The 17862-nt window shown below is 41.0% G+C and overlaps 1 protein-coding gene across 1 annotated transcript in view; it reads left to right on the top strand.

The window, feature by feature from the left end:
• Positions 1-17862, top strand: part of PTPRG (protein tyrosine phosphatase receptor type G) — a 400490-nt gene that overhangs the window by 199828 nt on the left and 182800 nt on the right. The window contains exon 3 of the mRNA XM_032698957.1: positions 12550-12729. Coding sequence (XP_032554848.1) covers positions 12550-12729 — 180 coding nt within the window. The remainder of the gene's footprint in view (positions 1-12549; positions 12730-17862) is intronic.

Below are 17862 nucleotides of genomic sequence, written 5' to 3'. Positions count from 1 at the left end.
ATAAAAGCACTCTGCTTTAAACAGCAAATTACTTGGGGTTTTTTTGAATTTGATGTAAAAGTCAAAATGCACTCTTATTCTCTACTTTCAGACATCAGTAATCTCAGCAATGCTGCACTGAAGTGAATCTCCTCTTTGCTTTGTTTTTTTCCTTGTTTTCTTCTATACCATATGCATCCTGTGTCTGTCCTTGTTACGTCAGACTTTCACAAGGACCACTCAGGTTGATCTCCGTGCTTATCCTTTCAGTGAACATCTACTGCTTGCCAGTTTTTCCCTCTAAAGAAACTTGAATACGTTGAGAAAAAGTGATTAAAATTACATATTTTTTTGATACCTCCTGTTGCTACGGGCAGTTAGCATTGTATCAGAAAGAGATGCATTTTTCCCAAGTAGAGCTTTGTTATGAAGTTCATTTGACTGAAAATATTTTGCATGCTTAACTACCTGCTGGTGAATTTTTCTATGCCAAGTAATGTGTCAGGAGCTAGCGGAGCATAGTAAGTTAATTACTTGTGTGCATACTGTGAAGGAAAAGCAAACAGCAAGGCACCGGTGATACGAAGAATGAGACTTCATTTCAGTCACCAGAGATTGTGTTGTTAATGAATCCGCTCAATCAGCAGGGAATTGGTAATGTAGATAAGCCCAGGTATGGCTGTGTACTGATAGGAAGATTAGTCCCTCAACCAAAACATTGGTTTTAGTGAGGGTTTGCTAATATTGAATAGTTTTTCAAAAGCACCTGTGAGATAGAATAACAGCCTGAATAATTATGGCTGTCTTGAAAAGACATGATGATGATGATGATCTTCTAATGTGCTCTGCAGACACCATATAAATCCAATATCTTACAGATTTCACAGTTAAATGATACACTCCAGATTCCATTTTATGGTATCTGTCACTGTGGGCTGCCCAAACGCTGCTGTGACTAAACAGCGGAGAGAAGTGTGTTCAGAGCTGGCTGCTGCCTTCTTCACACCGGGCAGGGAGGAGTGGGGGGAGTGCAGTGTGACAGCACCTGCCTTACTCTGGAGCATCCGTGGTGGCAGTTCAGGAAGATGCTCCCATGGGAGGCAGTGGGCAGCTGTGTGAGCTGCAGGCAGTGAGGTGAAGGGGCATTGCCCTGGGGAAAATTCATCCCAGTAACAGCTGCATCCCAAAACCTTGCAAGCTGCAGTCTAGGCTGATGATCCCTAAATGAAATGTTTGTGCAGTGCTGGAGGAAAGGACATTTATCCCAGCTGGGGTTTTTTTGGTTTTTTTTTGTTTAACTCTGTGTTCGAATGTGCACCACGGGTACTGTGGGAGTGAATCTCCTGCAGCGCTCACCCCGGCTCCATCCATCACAGCAGTACTTTGCTGCCAGCTCTCTGCAGCAGCTGGTTTTCCCTTTTCCCCACAGCAGCTGCTCAGGTGTTTGTGTGCAGGTTCCCTGCCACAGGGTAGTGCTGGCAGGTGGAAAGGGGCTCTACCTGTCCTGACTGGGCAAGGCTGTGGGACTGAAGGGGGGCTGCTGCCAGTGCCCTCCTCCAGCACTGACAGGCTACTACTTTGACAGAATGGGTACAATGGAATAAGATTCACCTTAGGAACATTAGGTCCTTTCCATGACTTTGGTTCGTTTGTTTTTTGGCTTTGATTGGGGTTTTTTTGCTGGGTTGATTTGTTTTTTCCTTTTCCTAACTCTGGACTTTCCTAATTGGAAAACTAAAGCTGGTTCTGAACAGTTTAAACTGTTTAGCATAACATACTGGAAATGACAGATACAGAGCAAAAATGAGAAAACTGGTTGTAAATGTTCTCTGTCAGCTACAGAAGCAGTGCCTTCTGATGGAGTACCTCAGGCTGGACACAATCACTGCTTATTGTCTTCCTATTCATTCCTCTCGAATTAATGGTAGAAACATAGACTGAATGTTAATGGAAGTTGAGGCCAGGGTTCATGATGTGTCGTTAAGTAAAAGCTGGCAATCTCCCAGAAAGTCTCCCGGGAGCTTTTTTGCTGGTGCATATTAGTGAAAGGGACAGCTGGATTGAGAAGGCTCTTGGAACAGGGATGCCATTAAGAACTTAGTTTGGTAAAAGTTGATTTTCACCTAAAAAGGCAATAATATCATGGCAAAACCAATGTTTGTCAAAGTGTGATGAGTGATTTTTGAGGACTGCAGTGTTGTCTGTGATATGATTAAATGGTAGGGTCCTAGTCTGGTGGCTGTCTCTGGTCAGCTTAGGATCAACAAGGGGTTTTGAAAAACTGAAGGTGACATGTTTCAGCAACAGATAATTTTATCTTCCTGGTTTTATTTTTTAATCCACTCTCTGCTTAGGACACTTCTGGTTTTTGTAAATGTTAAACCTGAGCCAAAGCAACAAGTGAAAATCATTTTTGTAGCAGGTTTCTTCTGAAATCATGAGTACTTTCACTCTACCAGTGCCTCTGGATAGGCTTTATTGATATCAGCCCTCCCTCCCTTTATTCCCTTTCTATATTGCTCTGTGCTCTCTGTAGGTGTTTTATTAACTTGCATCCTGCAAAAATTCAATAAAAATATACAATTTTTTCCTGTCTTTCCTCCTCCTTTTTTTTTTTCCATGCTGTCTTTCAGAGACAGAGCTCTGGGGAAGGCTTCTTTGGTTAGTTATGAGGAACAGATGGGAATCAAGAAAAGGTACTTTCTGTTCCGTACCCACCCAAATTGGAGGTAATTAAGTTACAGTGAGGCATCATTTACATTAGCAGTTTCTTTGGTGAGATCAAGGCTATTAAGGGTACATGTGAGAAGTAGTAGGATTCAAGTCTGTGGTGCTTTGAGAAATAATTGGAATTGTGGGTTTTTTTAAATGCATTTGCAGCCAGCCTGGGAACAGGGTCTCTAGTGGGACAGTTGAGTCTTGCACGGCTTTTTATCTCTATGGCTCTCCTCAAGTTTTGAGCAGTCCTTGCAGGTGCTCTGATGAGACAGTTGAACTTCTCCCTTTATAGAGAAGGGAGTGAAATGGAGCGTGTAGCTCCTGGTGGTAGGATGGAGACAGAGAAGCAAGATGGGAATTTGAGATTTCCTGACGCAAATGTCATGCCTTATTACTGTCACTGTCGTTCACTGTTCATCTCTGAGCCGCTGGGCAGGCTCAGCAGCACAGGAGCTTTGATGCTTCAGCAGGGTCCCAGTCAAGCCCTCAAACAACCCATGATCTTTGGTTTAAAACCATAAAAGGGTTCCTGAGCCCACCATCCCTTTTCTTGCAGGTTTTCTTTTTGCCTCAGTCCTCCTGCAGCCTGAGGTCTCTCTCCCAGGGTTTCAGCTCAGATGCTCCCAGGCTGTTGCCCAGTTTCAACTCTGAGTCCTGTGGGGACTATCAGCTGCAGTGTGAGGTTAAAGTCACAGGCACAAAGCAGCAAGCTGCCTACTTGTCCCCCTTGCTTTTGCCTGCTTTGGGTGTTGGCAAGGGATGTTGTCATTAGCACCAAGCCAAATTCAGATCCTATTCCTTCCTCTTCTATCAACAAAGTCTCCTTGAAGCCCCCCAAACCTCCATCTGCATCCAACAACTCTTGGGTGGGAAAGTTTCCTGTCTAGTTTCTTCCTCTTGTTTGTTCAGTTTTATTTGCTCAGAGCTTTATTCATGCTGTGCTTTCTCCTCGGTTTAGGCAGGTGGAACCATGGTTTACATCAGTGTTACATGAGCCTGTGCTTTTTCATATGCTTAATTCCGTGAGACACTGGGCTAATTTCTTCTTTTGTCTTTGCTCTCTGGAAGAATTGGCATTTATTTTCTGTCTTATGGGAAGGTTGATCACCTTTCTGGTGTGTTAGTGCCATCTCTGGAAGATGGCTTTGGAGAAGAGAGCATGAAGCATGGTGTTACAGAGAAGGGAGGGTTAGCCCAGGGGGCTGCATCTGTTCAAATCTGAGATGCTTCAAGTTGGGTTACTTGTCTTACATTGTTAGGCTGTAAGCTTTTTGAGGCAGAAGCTGTTTGCTGCTCTGTACAGAGAAGAATGGAGCCCTTCTTCCTTCTGGTGTAATAGGGCACTACAGCAATAGAAGTATTCCTGCTGTCAAGGTCCATCATTATACAGCTATTGCCTATAAAGGAAAAAAGGATAGTGAAAGAGACCCTTCCCCAGAGGAAGTTGTCCTGGATGTGACCTGTCCAAGACACTTGTGCCCTGTCCGAGGCACCCATTACTGGAATATATGCCTTCCTCCCACTAACACAAAGTGCTGTCACTGAGCTACTGCATTGATTCATAATACATCTTCATTCTGTAATTTCCATTAGGATTTATACTTTTTAAAATTACATTTAGGAAAAAATCTATTTTTATGTCTGTCTGTAGCCTTCATGGGACTTTACTTAACTAGTATAGGAATAGAAGGAAGTTAATTTACAGTGCCTTCATATAAATTAATCTCCTGTTTTTTCCTTATATTGCAAGTTATCACCTCGTTTATTATATGCAGCTCAGGGTGAGCAGTTTTAAAAAGGCCTCTGACAGTTATAAAATGAATGGTGTGAGATGTCAGATACATTTATTAAGAATGCAAAAAATTATAAAAAACAGAGGATGTAGATATACATTACCTCAATCACTTGCCACCAGCAGGCACCTTCAATACCACAATTTATCCTCCCACTCAGTGAGTTCTGCATGATAATTTCATTGATATTGTTGTACTCTGTGCTCAATATAAATAGTTTTGAAATACTAGTTATAAAACTCAACAGGTCATTAGGCAAGTCTATCAAGAAGAGTTTATTGTGTGAGACACCCAAACTTTCTTACCAGCACAGCTAAACTTAGTACCATTTTCACTTTTGTGTAGTGATAAATTATTCAGCTCACAAATGCTAAAACTTGAAATGTTTATGGAAAAAGCTTGTTTTAATAATTACACTTACTTCATTTTATTGTGAGCTTCCTGTAACGTTAGTCTTAAGGTCCTGGTGTTTCCTGATGTTGGATATTTATCACACACTTGTGCCTCTGGCAGGTTGACAGGTACAGTGGGAACTTCACACAAGATTCATGGCGGCTTCATACGTTTTTGAGGAACAAAATTATGATGCAGAAAGTTTGTAGATGTGCATGTGGGGATATATATTAAAAAACACTGTGTCTGTGACTGTGTAATACAGATATTAATGCATAACCATAAGGAAATACAAAGGTTTTGAAAATATGCATTAAAAACTTCGCCAAAGGTAACTGAAGGTGAGAAAGTTTAGTTAAAGAATCCAGCAATAACTGTAGCATCTGTGGATATGAACGTTTAAGGAGAGCACGCATATCGCTCTGTCTTTCGGTTTAAAAGCTGCAGACATTATAGGATAGTTTATATTTAGCAGCGTGATTTAAAGCCTTTCTTTGCATCTGCCACATTTTGGCAGTGTGACAGTATCACTGACACAATCAGTTCTGAAGATCAGCTTTCCTTCCACAGCCCCCCATGGCTGTGTGGTGCTGTAGGTGTGGTGGCACCGGTGCTTCTGGTGCTGCTGCCCATGGTGGCTCAGAGGTTACCGAAATCCAAACCCTTTTTGTTCCATCTTCCTGTATTTTGTGTTTGTTCCAGCAACTGCTGGTTAAGATATCCCTTATCAGAGATTGTTCTTGGGGAAAATTTCTTTCAGATTTTTTGAGTTCTCAAAAAGCTATCCTTCGCTGTTTGTGACTCTCCCATGCCTTGCACACACCTCTCAGACTGGATGATGCTTAGACCTATTTGGGTCTCAGCAAGCTCTTCAGGATCTTGCTCTTGCAATTCAGTCTCATTTTTCAAGCAGTAATTGGAATTTTCTGCAAGCACGAGTGTCTCATGTTAAACAGAGTGATGACAGAGAATAATAAAATGAAAAGCCCTTTTCCCTCAGGGCAGGAAATTTTTGTTCAAAACAACACTGTGAACTCTTAACTACAGGCTCTCCTTCTCCATCCCTTTGATTTTGGTATGCCATCATTTTAAAGCAAGACAGTATAATTTCAACAACTTTTCCCCCAGTATAATAATTCAACAACCTGGTTACTTTCTCTGCAATGGGAAGACCCCTGAAAAATGCCACTGATTTTTATCAAGGCTTTCAGAGGTTTTTATGCCTTTACCTCTGCAGCCTTGTGCTAAATCACTCAGCAAGAGATATGTCATTCAAATCATTCTTTTTGGCCTTATATCTAAATGCAGTCTTTAGGCTTCATCCTATGGGATTCACTTTATTTCTTATTTCCAGGAGGGGACTGGAGGTGAGAAGAGAGGGTAGAGGGAGGCTGATTTTTCAGCCAGTCTGGATCTGCAGTACGTGGCTTAAACACCTTCTCCAGTGCTTTCCTGGACTTACTGATACAGCTCCTTTTTAAATGGCAAAAAGTGATGATGGATCTTATGGCATCAAGTAACAGTTTCAGGTTATTTGTTCCTAGATAACAGAGAGAAGCCCCAGAGACTGAGATTTCTGTAGGATCTTAAATTGCATTCAGTTCCATAGTGCATTTCACTGATATTTGTTTGTTTAAAGCAATCTTTTCCTGTTAGAAAACCCAGCCTGCTATTGAAGTTCATTGCTTTGTAGCTGAGCAAGGGCACTGCTTCCTTGCTCTTTCTCAGTGTGGAAAAAAAGGAATCAGTTTTGTTTACTGGTGGTGACATTTCTTGGTGTTTCTTGAGATTTGGCTCATGATGGAGCAGTTCAAGTGTGACAGAGACTCAGAGGCAGAGATTCAGATCTGTAGTGCTCCTCAGCTAAATGCTGAGATGGTTGGGCAGGTCACAGCTGCCAGTCCGTGCAAAGGAAAGCATTCCTGTTTATCCAGACCCTATAAAACTTGCAGAGGTTCTTACCTGCTGTGGTTCTTTAAGTATTTAAGCTGCCCAAATAAAGCTGTGCAAGCAAAGCTTGGGACATTTTTGTTTTAAGAGGAAATACTATTTCTTTCTATCCATTCTTAATAACTGGTTGGATTTTGCCCTAAGACAAAACTGGAATTTTCCTTTTTATACTCGCTTATTCTGAATGGCACAGTACTGTCCCAGCTGAAATAGCCAGATACTTCTAGAAATTCTGTGTCAGAGGTGTCCCCATTGGCTTTCAAGTGAGATTTGGCTTTTAAGCACTTGAATTCTTTCTGTTTTTTGTTTCTTGTGCTTTAAGCAGGAAGGCAGGCTGTGGGAGAGATAACTTCCTTGGTTGGCATCATTAACGTACTTGAGCAAACACTATTGGCATCCAAGCAGATACCAAGCCACTGCTTAGCAGGCCTTTTGCCCTATTTTGGGTGTGCTGGTCTCACATCCTTCCAACCCAGTGAGAAAAGAGCTTTTGCTGCTTTATATGAACCAGAGACATGCTGCCTCTGGTACAGATCGTGTCTGTGTATGAGGATAACTTCTGTCTGCATAACTTCTGTGGGGCAGTGAGAAGAAAGTAGAGCTGGAGAGGGATCAGGGATAAAAGCCTTTCTGCAGCATCCTTTTTCTTACAGCTCTTGTAAATATCTGCCTCTCACATAATCATGGATGGATTTTTTCCCATATTAAGATGATGGGATAGGATGTCCCCATGAAGTGACCAAGGTAATTTGCTTTAATTACAGAGGTGAGGGGTTTTGGTTGCTTTGCAATCATTACTACCATTTTCATTCAAAAATGAGAATTTAAGAGGCATCAAATAGAGACAAAGATTTGTCTGGGATAATCTTGTTTAAAACAAAACAAAACCAAACCAAAAACCAACAAAAAGAATGAAGAATAGAAAACTTCCAAACTGTAAACCCCTAAACTAGCTTTTTTTTTTGTGTCAGGTCTGGGATTTAAAGTCAGATTTTTGTGAAAACATTGAAAACAAGTGAAATTAAAAAAATCCAAGTGTTGATATTTCTACCTCTTTCCCAACTTGTAAATGAATGATCAAACATTGCTCAGAAATTGCCTATTTAATTGTCTGTTAATCTCTATCTGGATATTGAGTAAAGGCAAATATGTTACACACCAGTCTGTATCAGAGTAGCTGAACCATTAATTAGAAAATTATGTAAAATCAAGGAAATGCCAGTATTTTTAATAACAGATGTTTTAAACAAAAGATTGTGAGAAAAAAATAAATATATTTTATTTTTTTAAGTGGAAGTTTTTATACACGCTTTAATTAGATTTTGTCAGAATACATTATTTTAATGGTTTTTCTTTAATGAAGACTGCTCATTGCTTTGTACAGTAAAAAGAAGGAAAAAAGTAATCTCAGATTCTATTTAAAGAGCAGACAGTGTATTAAAAAACTATTAGAGGTGCTGCAGAAATTGACAGAAAGATTTTGCATGAGAAAAGAATCTAGGAAGCATCAGGTAATTTCAGGCAAGGATGAGTGATAATATCTCTGGCCTTAAGTGTTGTTTGAAGCTTTGTGTGTCAGACACCACAGTGTTGCTGAGGTCCCTGACCCCAACTCTGCTTTCATGCCTTGGAAACCAGTGACCCTTTTGTCCCTGATTTAAGCTGAGGTGTAAGGTCAAGTCCTCAGGCACCTGGCTGCAACCCAGAGGGTGCTCGTGGAGTGTCCAGACTCGGGAGGTGGATGGGCTCTGCAGCCCCCTGAGCCCCGAGCACACACAGGGCAGGGGCAGCAGGGCTGCAGTCACTGGGGCTGTGGGGAGAGATGCTCTGTCCTTGTACCAGCCCAAGGCAGGAACAGAGCAAGTGTCCTGTGACTCTGCGGGGTGGGAAGGGTGAAAAAAATGCCCTGCAGGGTTGGGAAAGAGTGGTCTCCTCTTCAATGCTCAGAGGGATCACTGAGGCTGAATTCCCTTTCCTTACTGCTTTCCTCAGCCCCCAGGCCTGTCCCATCACTCAGGAGTTCTTCAGTCACCATCTCCTCTTGAGACCATGAGCTGGGGGGTGAATACATCCCTCCTTCCCCAGTGTGGGCACTTCGTTGTTGGACCCAAGCCTGTGGTTTCCTGGAGGCAGGACACTGACTTCAATATCTGAAAATGCCAAATGTTATCAGTTATTCTCTTTCTGTGCTGCTCCTGCATCAAATACTCCAGCTCCAGGAGTTGGTGTCTCCTGGACTGGGGCTGTCTGATGTTTGCTTGCAGGTTGTCCCACTACTTCAGTGGAAATGAGTATTATTTATTAACGTAGGTGAGGGCTCTTACCTTGTTTGGGCTTTTGGAAACCAAATTATTTATCAGACTTAAAAGGCCAACTCAAATTCATTCAAAATTTTATTTCGTTAAAGCCACCATGCTTGCTGTTGGAAAAATGAAATACAAATAACTCACAAGTTCCTCTGTTTCAGATGGGTAAATGTCACACGCAGAATTAGGGGATTTTTATTTTTTTTTACTAGGTTTAAGTGAAACAGAGTCTTTATTTAGTGTCATGTTTTTATTTAAAAGCATTTATTTAAAGTTCTAAAAAACAAAGAATTCAATAAAGCAAGACAGGTGTAACTGCAAATGATTAATGATATAATTCTCAGTACTTTATAAAGTGTCTAACGCTGAAGAGATTTATACAGTGCAGAATGGCAATTGTGCTTTGATGGAAGGAATAGGTAATCAATATCTGCAAGCTTGGAAAAAGTGTTCTATTTCCTCCTCTAATGATATAGGGGTTTTTTGCAAAGCAAGGATGTCTGGAGCATGAGACACTTGGAAGAAGAATTAATTTGAAGTCTGTAGTGGAAGATCAGTTTCAATTAAAACTGCACTTGAATGTCCATGAAAAGGAGCAGGCAGTTAGACCTGAACCTTCTGATGACTACCAAGGAATAAGTGAATCCCACTGCACTGTTCTTGATTACATTTTATAGGTTGTTGAGCTTTTTTTTTTCTGGGTAGGGGATATAATTTAGTTTGGTTTAAAACTCAAGTTTTCTTCTCACCTCCCCATCCTACCTTTGCCTTTTCGTGCTCATTGTTAAAGCTGGGTTGGCCCCAATTCTGCGCTGCTGGGAACGGAGATGTTGGGGTCGTGGCCTCTATTTCTGTCTAGAGTTGCTGCCATAAATGGTGTAGGTCATATTGCATGTACTAATTTACATATCAAAAACTTCTGAAAGAAATTAATGGCAAACCTTTTCATTTATAAGATCCTGTGCTGATTTTAACTAGCAGGTCTTGAACCTCTGAGTCGGAGCTTAACCTTCTGACCGTAATTTGGGATGTCAGGACTTGAAGTCACAGCACCAGCACTAAGCTGGGGTTTTGAATTGCTGAGAGGGTTTCATTGCATTAGATTTTTTTTCTTTAATAATTCAGCACCAGTTTGGAAACATTTTATGCATGAAAACTAATACTGTCACGTGAAGAAAGCCGATACTGCCAGACTTTTCTTTGGTAAATTATAGATTTATAAGCAAGTGAAGCTACTGTATTTATAGGAAGAGATTTATTGCTATGAAATAAATTCAAGCAAGTCAAGTTAATTAAAAAAAAGCAGACAATGTTTTTTAAAATGACACAAAGCTATACAAGCCTTCAAAGGTCTGTGAGAAACTATATTTCAGCAAAAGTCAGTCCAGGTATCTAAGTCACTTGAGGTTTTAATTCAACATGGTGGTTTGTTTGTTTACCCTTATGGCTTATTTTATTCATTTTGACAAGGAAGTTGTCACTGCAAATAGGTTGAGAGCTGGCTATGCTTAAAATAAATAAGTAAATGAAAAATTATGGCAAGATGCATGGAAGGAGCCCTACAGTTCCTGTTAAAATAAATCCGCCGACTCAAAAAAAAAAAAGTCCCCGTTGATACAGAATACTTAAAAAAGAAAAATTTGAGTGTGCAGCTCCTTTTGAATGCACAGCTGAAACCACTGAGATAGCCTCTGTGAGCAGAGTGCTTTTGAAAAGCTCACCCCTTTTTTATAACAAAGCCAAAATACGAGAGCTGGCAGGTTTGATTATGTGTAGTGCTAAACATTTTAAAGCAAATTCCCAAATTTCATAGGGTAAGATGCAAGGTTATATGAAAAGTAAATCTGAAATTCCAATTAATTCACTGCAAACCAATTACTAAGAGCACCTTGATTTGGGAAAAATACCAGTATTTCAGCAGAACGCTTTTGGTTTCCCCCACATAAGGTTTTTAATAATTCTTTTCTCCTTGGTTGTGGTACATTGGGAAATTAACTGGAAGTGGCTTTTGCTGACAGTACAAGTTGAACCACGAGATAAATGAAACTGGTTTTTAACCTGGGCAGATGATGTAAATGATTTTTAAAGGATGTTGCAGTTTTGACTAATTGTACTTGAAAGTAAAACACTTTCTTGTTGTCACTTGGGTACCAGACAGCTTTTGTGTGTGATGAGTACAGCACAAAATCTCGCTATTGATTAAGTGTCCTGCATTCGCTCATGAATGCATTTTGCAACCAGACAGATTAAAACCCAGGGTCCAGAGAAACTGGCCTTCACAACTGCTGGGTTTGCATGGCACTAATTGAATTTACATGTGCTTCTCAGATGCAAGGCTAATAAATGCACATTGATGCATGGTTTACTGCTGTCTGCCTATCGAAAAGACCTGCTGACTGTGTAGTTCAGAGGTTCAATACAGGTGTGACATCAGGGGTCTCAGGAGAGCAGGGTTCAGCTTGGTTTTGGTAGTTGAACTTCGGCAAATTGTTTCCCTTCTCAGCCATCAATTTCCAGCTGGAAAGCACTTTAAGAACGGTGAGCAACAAGTGCTTTACAAGAACTCTGTGCTGTTATTTCAGGAGCTTAAAACGCTGTTTGCACTCATGGGAAGATAATCTCTTAGTCTCTGTTAATACAATTTAAAGTTGGGGAGGAAGGTCATAAGAAAAATTTGAAATTCATGGGAGATTCTCCTAAGTGTGCTGAGTGTTCTAGTGCCTCTGGAGCTGGTATGTGGTGCGGATGACAAGGTCTTTGCCTCAAACCTTTTATTTTTCCACATTATTTTAATTGACTGTTCATCAAAACCAGAAAACTCATGTAGGAATAGCAGCAAAAGAAAGTTAGTGTCTTCCTGACAGGAAGTCCTCTTTAGTTCCTCCATCCAGAGTAATCTTTTTCCTTTGTTGTTTTCTTTAAATTTACTAATCTACATTTAGTTTAATTCTTTCTTTTTATCTTTTCTGGCTTCAAAACCTCCAAAAGAAATGCGATCATTCATGAAGATGATATTATTTAAGTGGAGCATTGCACAAACACAAGTTAATGGATAGGTGCTACATTATTTGTCCGTTGTGAAAAGGTAAACTATATAGTAATATATTAAGGCTGAAGCTTTAGGTAACACTTGCACAAGAGGAGCTTGAGAACTGCAGGTAGTTTTATAGAATAGTAATTTTTAAAAAAGGCCATTGTTCATTAGTGCCAGAGGCAAAGTTGGAGCACGGCACAAAGCCAATGGATTTCAATCTCCTCATAAGTTTACGCGTCTTAAGCTCTTTCACACGAGAGACGCGTAACTGCGGTGGAGTTACCTGGGGAGTTTACGTGCTTCATCGTCACACTTAAGAGTTACCCAGCACCGTTGAGCCACTGGAATGTTAATTGGCATTGGTGTTTTTTAACAGGTACCTATGGTCCCGAGCACTGGGTTACTTCCAGCGAGAAGTGTGGAGGGTCTCACCAGTCTCCCATAGACATCGTAGACCATCTGGCCCACGTTGGAGATGAGTATCAAGAACTGCAGCTTGATGGTTTTGACAATGAGTCTTCGAACAAGACTTGGATGAAAAACACAGGGAAAACGGGTATGTTCTCTTCTACTCGTCTCCATAGCCCGCCTGCAGTCAATTAAAAATTCAAGCCATGTTCCACCCTCCTCCTTTTTCATCGTTCTGTTGTTTGGGTTTTGTGGCTCTCTTTTTTTAATATAATTTTCCAGTAGGAGCCACCTACCTCTACCTCTGCGTTCTGTGCAGAACTAGTTCTGCAGATTGATTTTAAGGGGGCTTTTTTTAAGGTTTTTTTTATTGCTTTTTTTTGTTCTCAGTATAAACTAATTCTCTTGGTAGTCGGTTGTTCCTCAGAATAAAAGGCGGTATAAGAGTTTCAAGGTGTAACCTTGAATTATCAGCTTTGGGAGGCTGTAACATCTAATCCAAAAGAATGCTGAAATGCAGGGCTCGAGAGGAAGAAAAGGGGAAGTCTTAGAAATTGGAAGATTTTAGAGAAGAACGAGCAATAACTGCTCAGAGTAGAGGGGGCTTATTAATGTGTTTCTGATATGATTATAGCACAGTATTCTTCACTGAATTCTTTTCTGCTCTGTCTGTTCTGCCTTTTAGAGAAAAAAGAACAGGCATGAGTACTGCTTATTTTTACCAAAACAGTTCACCGAAAGGTCAAGGTTGATTTATATGCAAAGCCACATGCATTTGATTACTCTTTAATTCTAAAAATGTAAAAAGCAGAAATTATAAGGCCACCCTCTTCATTTGACAAGGTCAAATATTTTTAGGGAATTGGATTAAACCACTAATTAATTCGATTTTATTTATTGGAAGTATATTTTTATCTTTATTAACATCTGACATGCATCTCTATAATGCTTTCTGTACTGTGTCTATAGCCAGAGGTCTGCTAGCAAAATCCAGGGCGTGTACCTGCTCAGGCAGTTTGCAGCACGACCCTGAATACACCCATGGTTTCGAGGGGATTTGGGATCTGAGCCACGACCTGGAGTCCAGCAAGTGCTTCAGATCCAGCTCCAGTTGTTCAGGATCTTAGCAGGAGCTGAGAGTTATTGCCCCTCAAATGAAATGGAGTGGCAGACTGTGATCCTGTTTTCTTTTACTGCAAAGCAAATCCAGTTAACATAAACCACCACCAAGCATAGCTGGGGGTTTTGATGCATTACTGAGGGGGTTTTTTTCCAGCTTTACTAAGAAGTGCTCCTGTTTGCTTTGAAATCCTGACTTTTTTGCCCTTTGTAGCAACATGAGGTTCAGGCAAGGTTGAATGCTATGGAAATTTGGTACTTAATTAATCTATTCATGGTATGAACCCTGCCCTTATGGTCACCGAGGCTGTTTGTGGTAATCAGCAATAAATGTAATTAGAAATACCATGAAAAAATGATGTTTCTATTCTTCAAAGAAGGGTGCTGGTGCTATACTGTACATGTAATAGCAACATTGCTGCACGTATCGTGGGAAGCCATGTTGGAATCATAGAGTCATTTAGGTTGGGAAAGACTTCTGAGATCATTGAGTCCAGTTGTTAACCCAGCGCTGCCAAGCCCACCACTAAACCATGTCCCAAGTGCCACATCTACCAATCCTTTAAACTGCAGGGGTGGTGAGTCCACTGCTTCCCTGGGCAGCCTGTTCCAGGACTTGACAACCATATTGATGAAGAAATTTTTCCTGATACGTAATCTAAACGTCCCCTGGCCCATCTTGAGGTCATTTCCTGTTGTCCTATAGCTTGTTAGCTGGGAGAAGAGACTGACCCCCACCTGGCTAAGACCTCCTTTCAGGTAGTTGTAGAGGGCAGTAAGGTCCTTTCTGAGCCTCCTTTTCTGCAGGCTAAAGACCTTCAGCTCCTTCAGCCTCTCCTCATCAAACTGTGCTCCAGACCCTTCACCAGCATTGTTGCACTTCTCTGGACACACTCCAGCACCTCTATATCCTTCTTGCACTGAGGGGCCCAAAAGTGATCACAGGATTTGAGGACCTCATCAGCACCGAGTATGAGGGGACAGTCACTACCCTGGTCCTGCTGGCCACACTATTGCTGATACAAGCCAGAACCTTGTTCTGTTGAACTGAAACATGCCAGCAGATTTTCCAGTCTCCACACAGTTGGCAATGAAAGCTGAACCTTCAGTCTTCTCTGCTGGGTGATTTTAGCACTGCTGCTATATTTGATTTCCTCACCCAATGGGGTATGGATTTTTGCTGACAAGTTATTGCTTCTCAGAGCAACAGTAACTGTCACTTTTCTTGGTAACTTACGGCCTTTTCCTGGTAATGTGAAGACTCTTTTTGCCTTGCTGTCAGCCTCGGTTTCTTCTGCTGAGCTCCTGACTCCTCCCTTGTTTTATCGAGTCCCATTCCTTTTCTTGGTTTTCTGACCTTTTGAAGAAAGTTACCTGGGATTAGTTTTTAAGGGGGTAAGTGGTAGAGCAGCAAACCAAGTAGGATGTTTTGGCTTGTGAGTAGAAGATAGAGGCAGGCTGTGCCATAAATTGTGACACATTTTGGCAGCAGAGTCTTGGAGCAGATGGCCACATGAGACCTTCGTATTGCAGACTGGCAGAGACAGTAAACTAAATAACTGTTTAAGCAATGGTGATGGATGTAGAGGGCATTTCTCTGCAATTAATGACTGGTTAAAAGAGACAGGGGTCCAAGGCAAAGCCAAAGACCCATAACCTTAATGCTCGTTAACTGGCAGGAAATGTGTTACTTAGGTTATTGTTATTGCTATAGGACCTAGTAATTGTTTTTTAGAATAGAACAATGAGTTATTTTTATGCTCTGAAATGTTAAAAGGTAAAGAGGTTACTGCTGTTTAGATTTGTTCTACTTTCTTCTGTGTCCCCTCCCCCCCTGCCCCGTGTCAGGTAAAGGGCAGACAATATATGGAAAACAGTGTTTCATTCAGAAAATGGAAATGGATTTGTAAAGCCCCTGTCTCGACTAGAAATGCTTTTGTGTACAATTGCATTGGCAAAGGCACTAATGTGTGTTTGATTTCATCACCTTAATATCTAGCCATAGTATTAAGTGAAAAAGATCACTTGGAAAGTATGCACACATTTCATAGTTATGTTTGCATTAGTTGTTTTCATTTGGGTCACATTATAATTGTCAGCTGGTGTCAGCTGGGCCTGAGGTTGACAAGGCTTCTTTAAACCCAGCTTGCCCCGTGGAAGAGCACCCAAGGGAGCAGTGCCTCTACCAGCGTTATATATTGCCACTTTGCCCCTTTTTAGGTCATTGAGAACTTCTAAAAACTTCTTCTGCTTAAAGAAACTGGCTATCAGAGATGTTTGGGATTTTTTAAAGTACTTTCCCTATGTGGTGTGCATCACTCTGGCTGGTCCTGACCATCAGAGCTGCTCTGGAGGGCAGGGGAATGGCTGCTTTGAGTCCAGGTTTATTCTTGCTCTCATAGGAGTCATGGTCCTCCAACTCCATCCCTGAACCGGCAAATGACATCACACAATTGTGGTCCTGGTGGCTGCAAACTACTTCCTTTGCTTTTGTAATCTTGGTTATGCAGTGTTTTAAATTAGTGGGCTTTGGGGGTTGATTCCTTGCACTCTGTAGAAATTCTTGGATAAAAGCAGTGGCTCCCAAAGCCCAGTAAGGTGATGCTTGTTTGTTCCAGTCCTGAATATTAGAGATCACATGAAGAGGTCACTCTTACTGGCAGTAAGAGGATGCTGCTGAGTTGGGAAGGTGATGGGAACACATGTTGTACAGCTCAGCAGTGTAAGAAATACTGTAAAATGAACAATTAGATGAACATTTCAGATTGTACATCCTCCTAATTATCCTTTTAATTATTCATCTGAAACAAGTAAAATGACCCCTGACAGAGCCATAAATTATTTAGAAACTACCAAATATTTATTAGATGCAACTGAATCTCCACAGAGGTTGTTAACAGATGCATGCGAATCTGCTTTCCCATATTCCGCATCTCCTACAATTTTATCTATGGAATGTATAACTAATTGAATGAGATTTTCACTATTAAAGTACTGCTGAGCCCATTGAGAATTTTTTAAGGGAGGTAGAGATCAGTGGTGCTTTCAGTCACATATGTTTCACAGAATTGATGTAAGAAGAGTGTGACTACCAGTAGGACCCTGGCTGACACAGGCACTACACCATAGCCAGGACTGCATCACATACTTTCCCACAAAAACACTTGGATGCAAAGGAATTGTCAAAAGAAGCAGAAATGATGGAAGAAAATAGTCAGGTGATTTCACTGGCACAATTTAGATGCATCTGAACATCTCATTCAATTTAACATTTACATAGTTTTGACATAAACAGTTTAAAGTTGAGCTGTGTGGAAAAATGTCACTGTCTTTCCTCATGGGAGGGCAGAAAGCCTGGCCCGCAGCAGAGCCTGCACTGAGTCACCAATAGAGGAGTAACTTTTATTTCACAAGTAACTTTTTTTGTTGTTGGTTTTTTTTCTAGCAGAAATAAAATCCTCCGTCTTACATAATAAAATTGGATTTATATTAATGTTTCCATTTCAATGACACAATTGACTTGAGAACACAGAGAAGTCTCTGTGGGTTTTGCTATTTCCATTAAAAAACAAAATCCCTAAACCAACCCCAAATCTTTAAACACTGGATTCTAGGCACAGCAAGCAGTAGTCTGCAGTGGCTTTTACAGAATCAAAATTCTAATTTTAGTTCTGTTTTTAAGCAACGGTTTGTGAGGGATGAGAAGAAAGGATTTTGTAGGGAGGAATTTTTAGGAATTGTGTGTATTAAAAATAAGAGATGCTGAAAAGACAGGTGATCCTGTAGTGGGAATAGTGGACAGGAACTTTTTGAAAGCTGGAGTCAGTTCTTGGTTGGACCACAGACCTCCCCTCTAACATGTACAAGCTCCCACCATACGATTTTGCCCTCTGTTTGGTCCTACAGCTTTTATTGTTACATAAAATACAAAGGCTTTTGGGAGTGAAAAGCAAATACAAAGAGGATCCTTTTGACCCTTATTGAATCACGTAATAATAATGTCGGAGTTACTGTAATAAAACCCAGTTCTCATGGAGGATGTCTCATGAGTGAGTCTCAAAAATGTTATTGTCACTCTCCCCATTTTACAGAGGGGGGCTGGGAGGGTAAGGAAAGCACCCGCCTTGTCCAGCAGTAGAGGTGGGACAGGGCACAGGGGTCC

This window comes from Chiroxiphia lanceolata, chromosome 11 (genome assembly GCF_009829145.1).
Source record: "Chiroxiphia lanceolata isolate bChiLan1 chromosome 11, bChiLan1.pri, whole genome shotgun sequence".
In the NCBI taxonomy this organism is placed as follows: domain Eukaryota; kingdom Metazoa; phylum Chordata; class Aves; order Passeriformes; family Pipridae; genus Chiroxiphia; species Chiroxiphia lanceolata.
The sequence above is the reverse complement of the archived record's forward strand: the minus strand, read 5'-3'. Positions and strand labels throughout refer to the sequence as shown.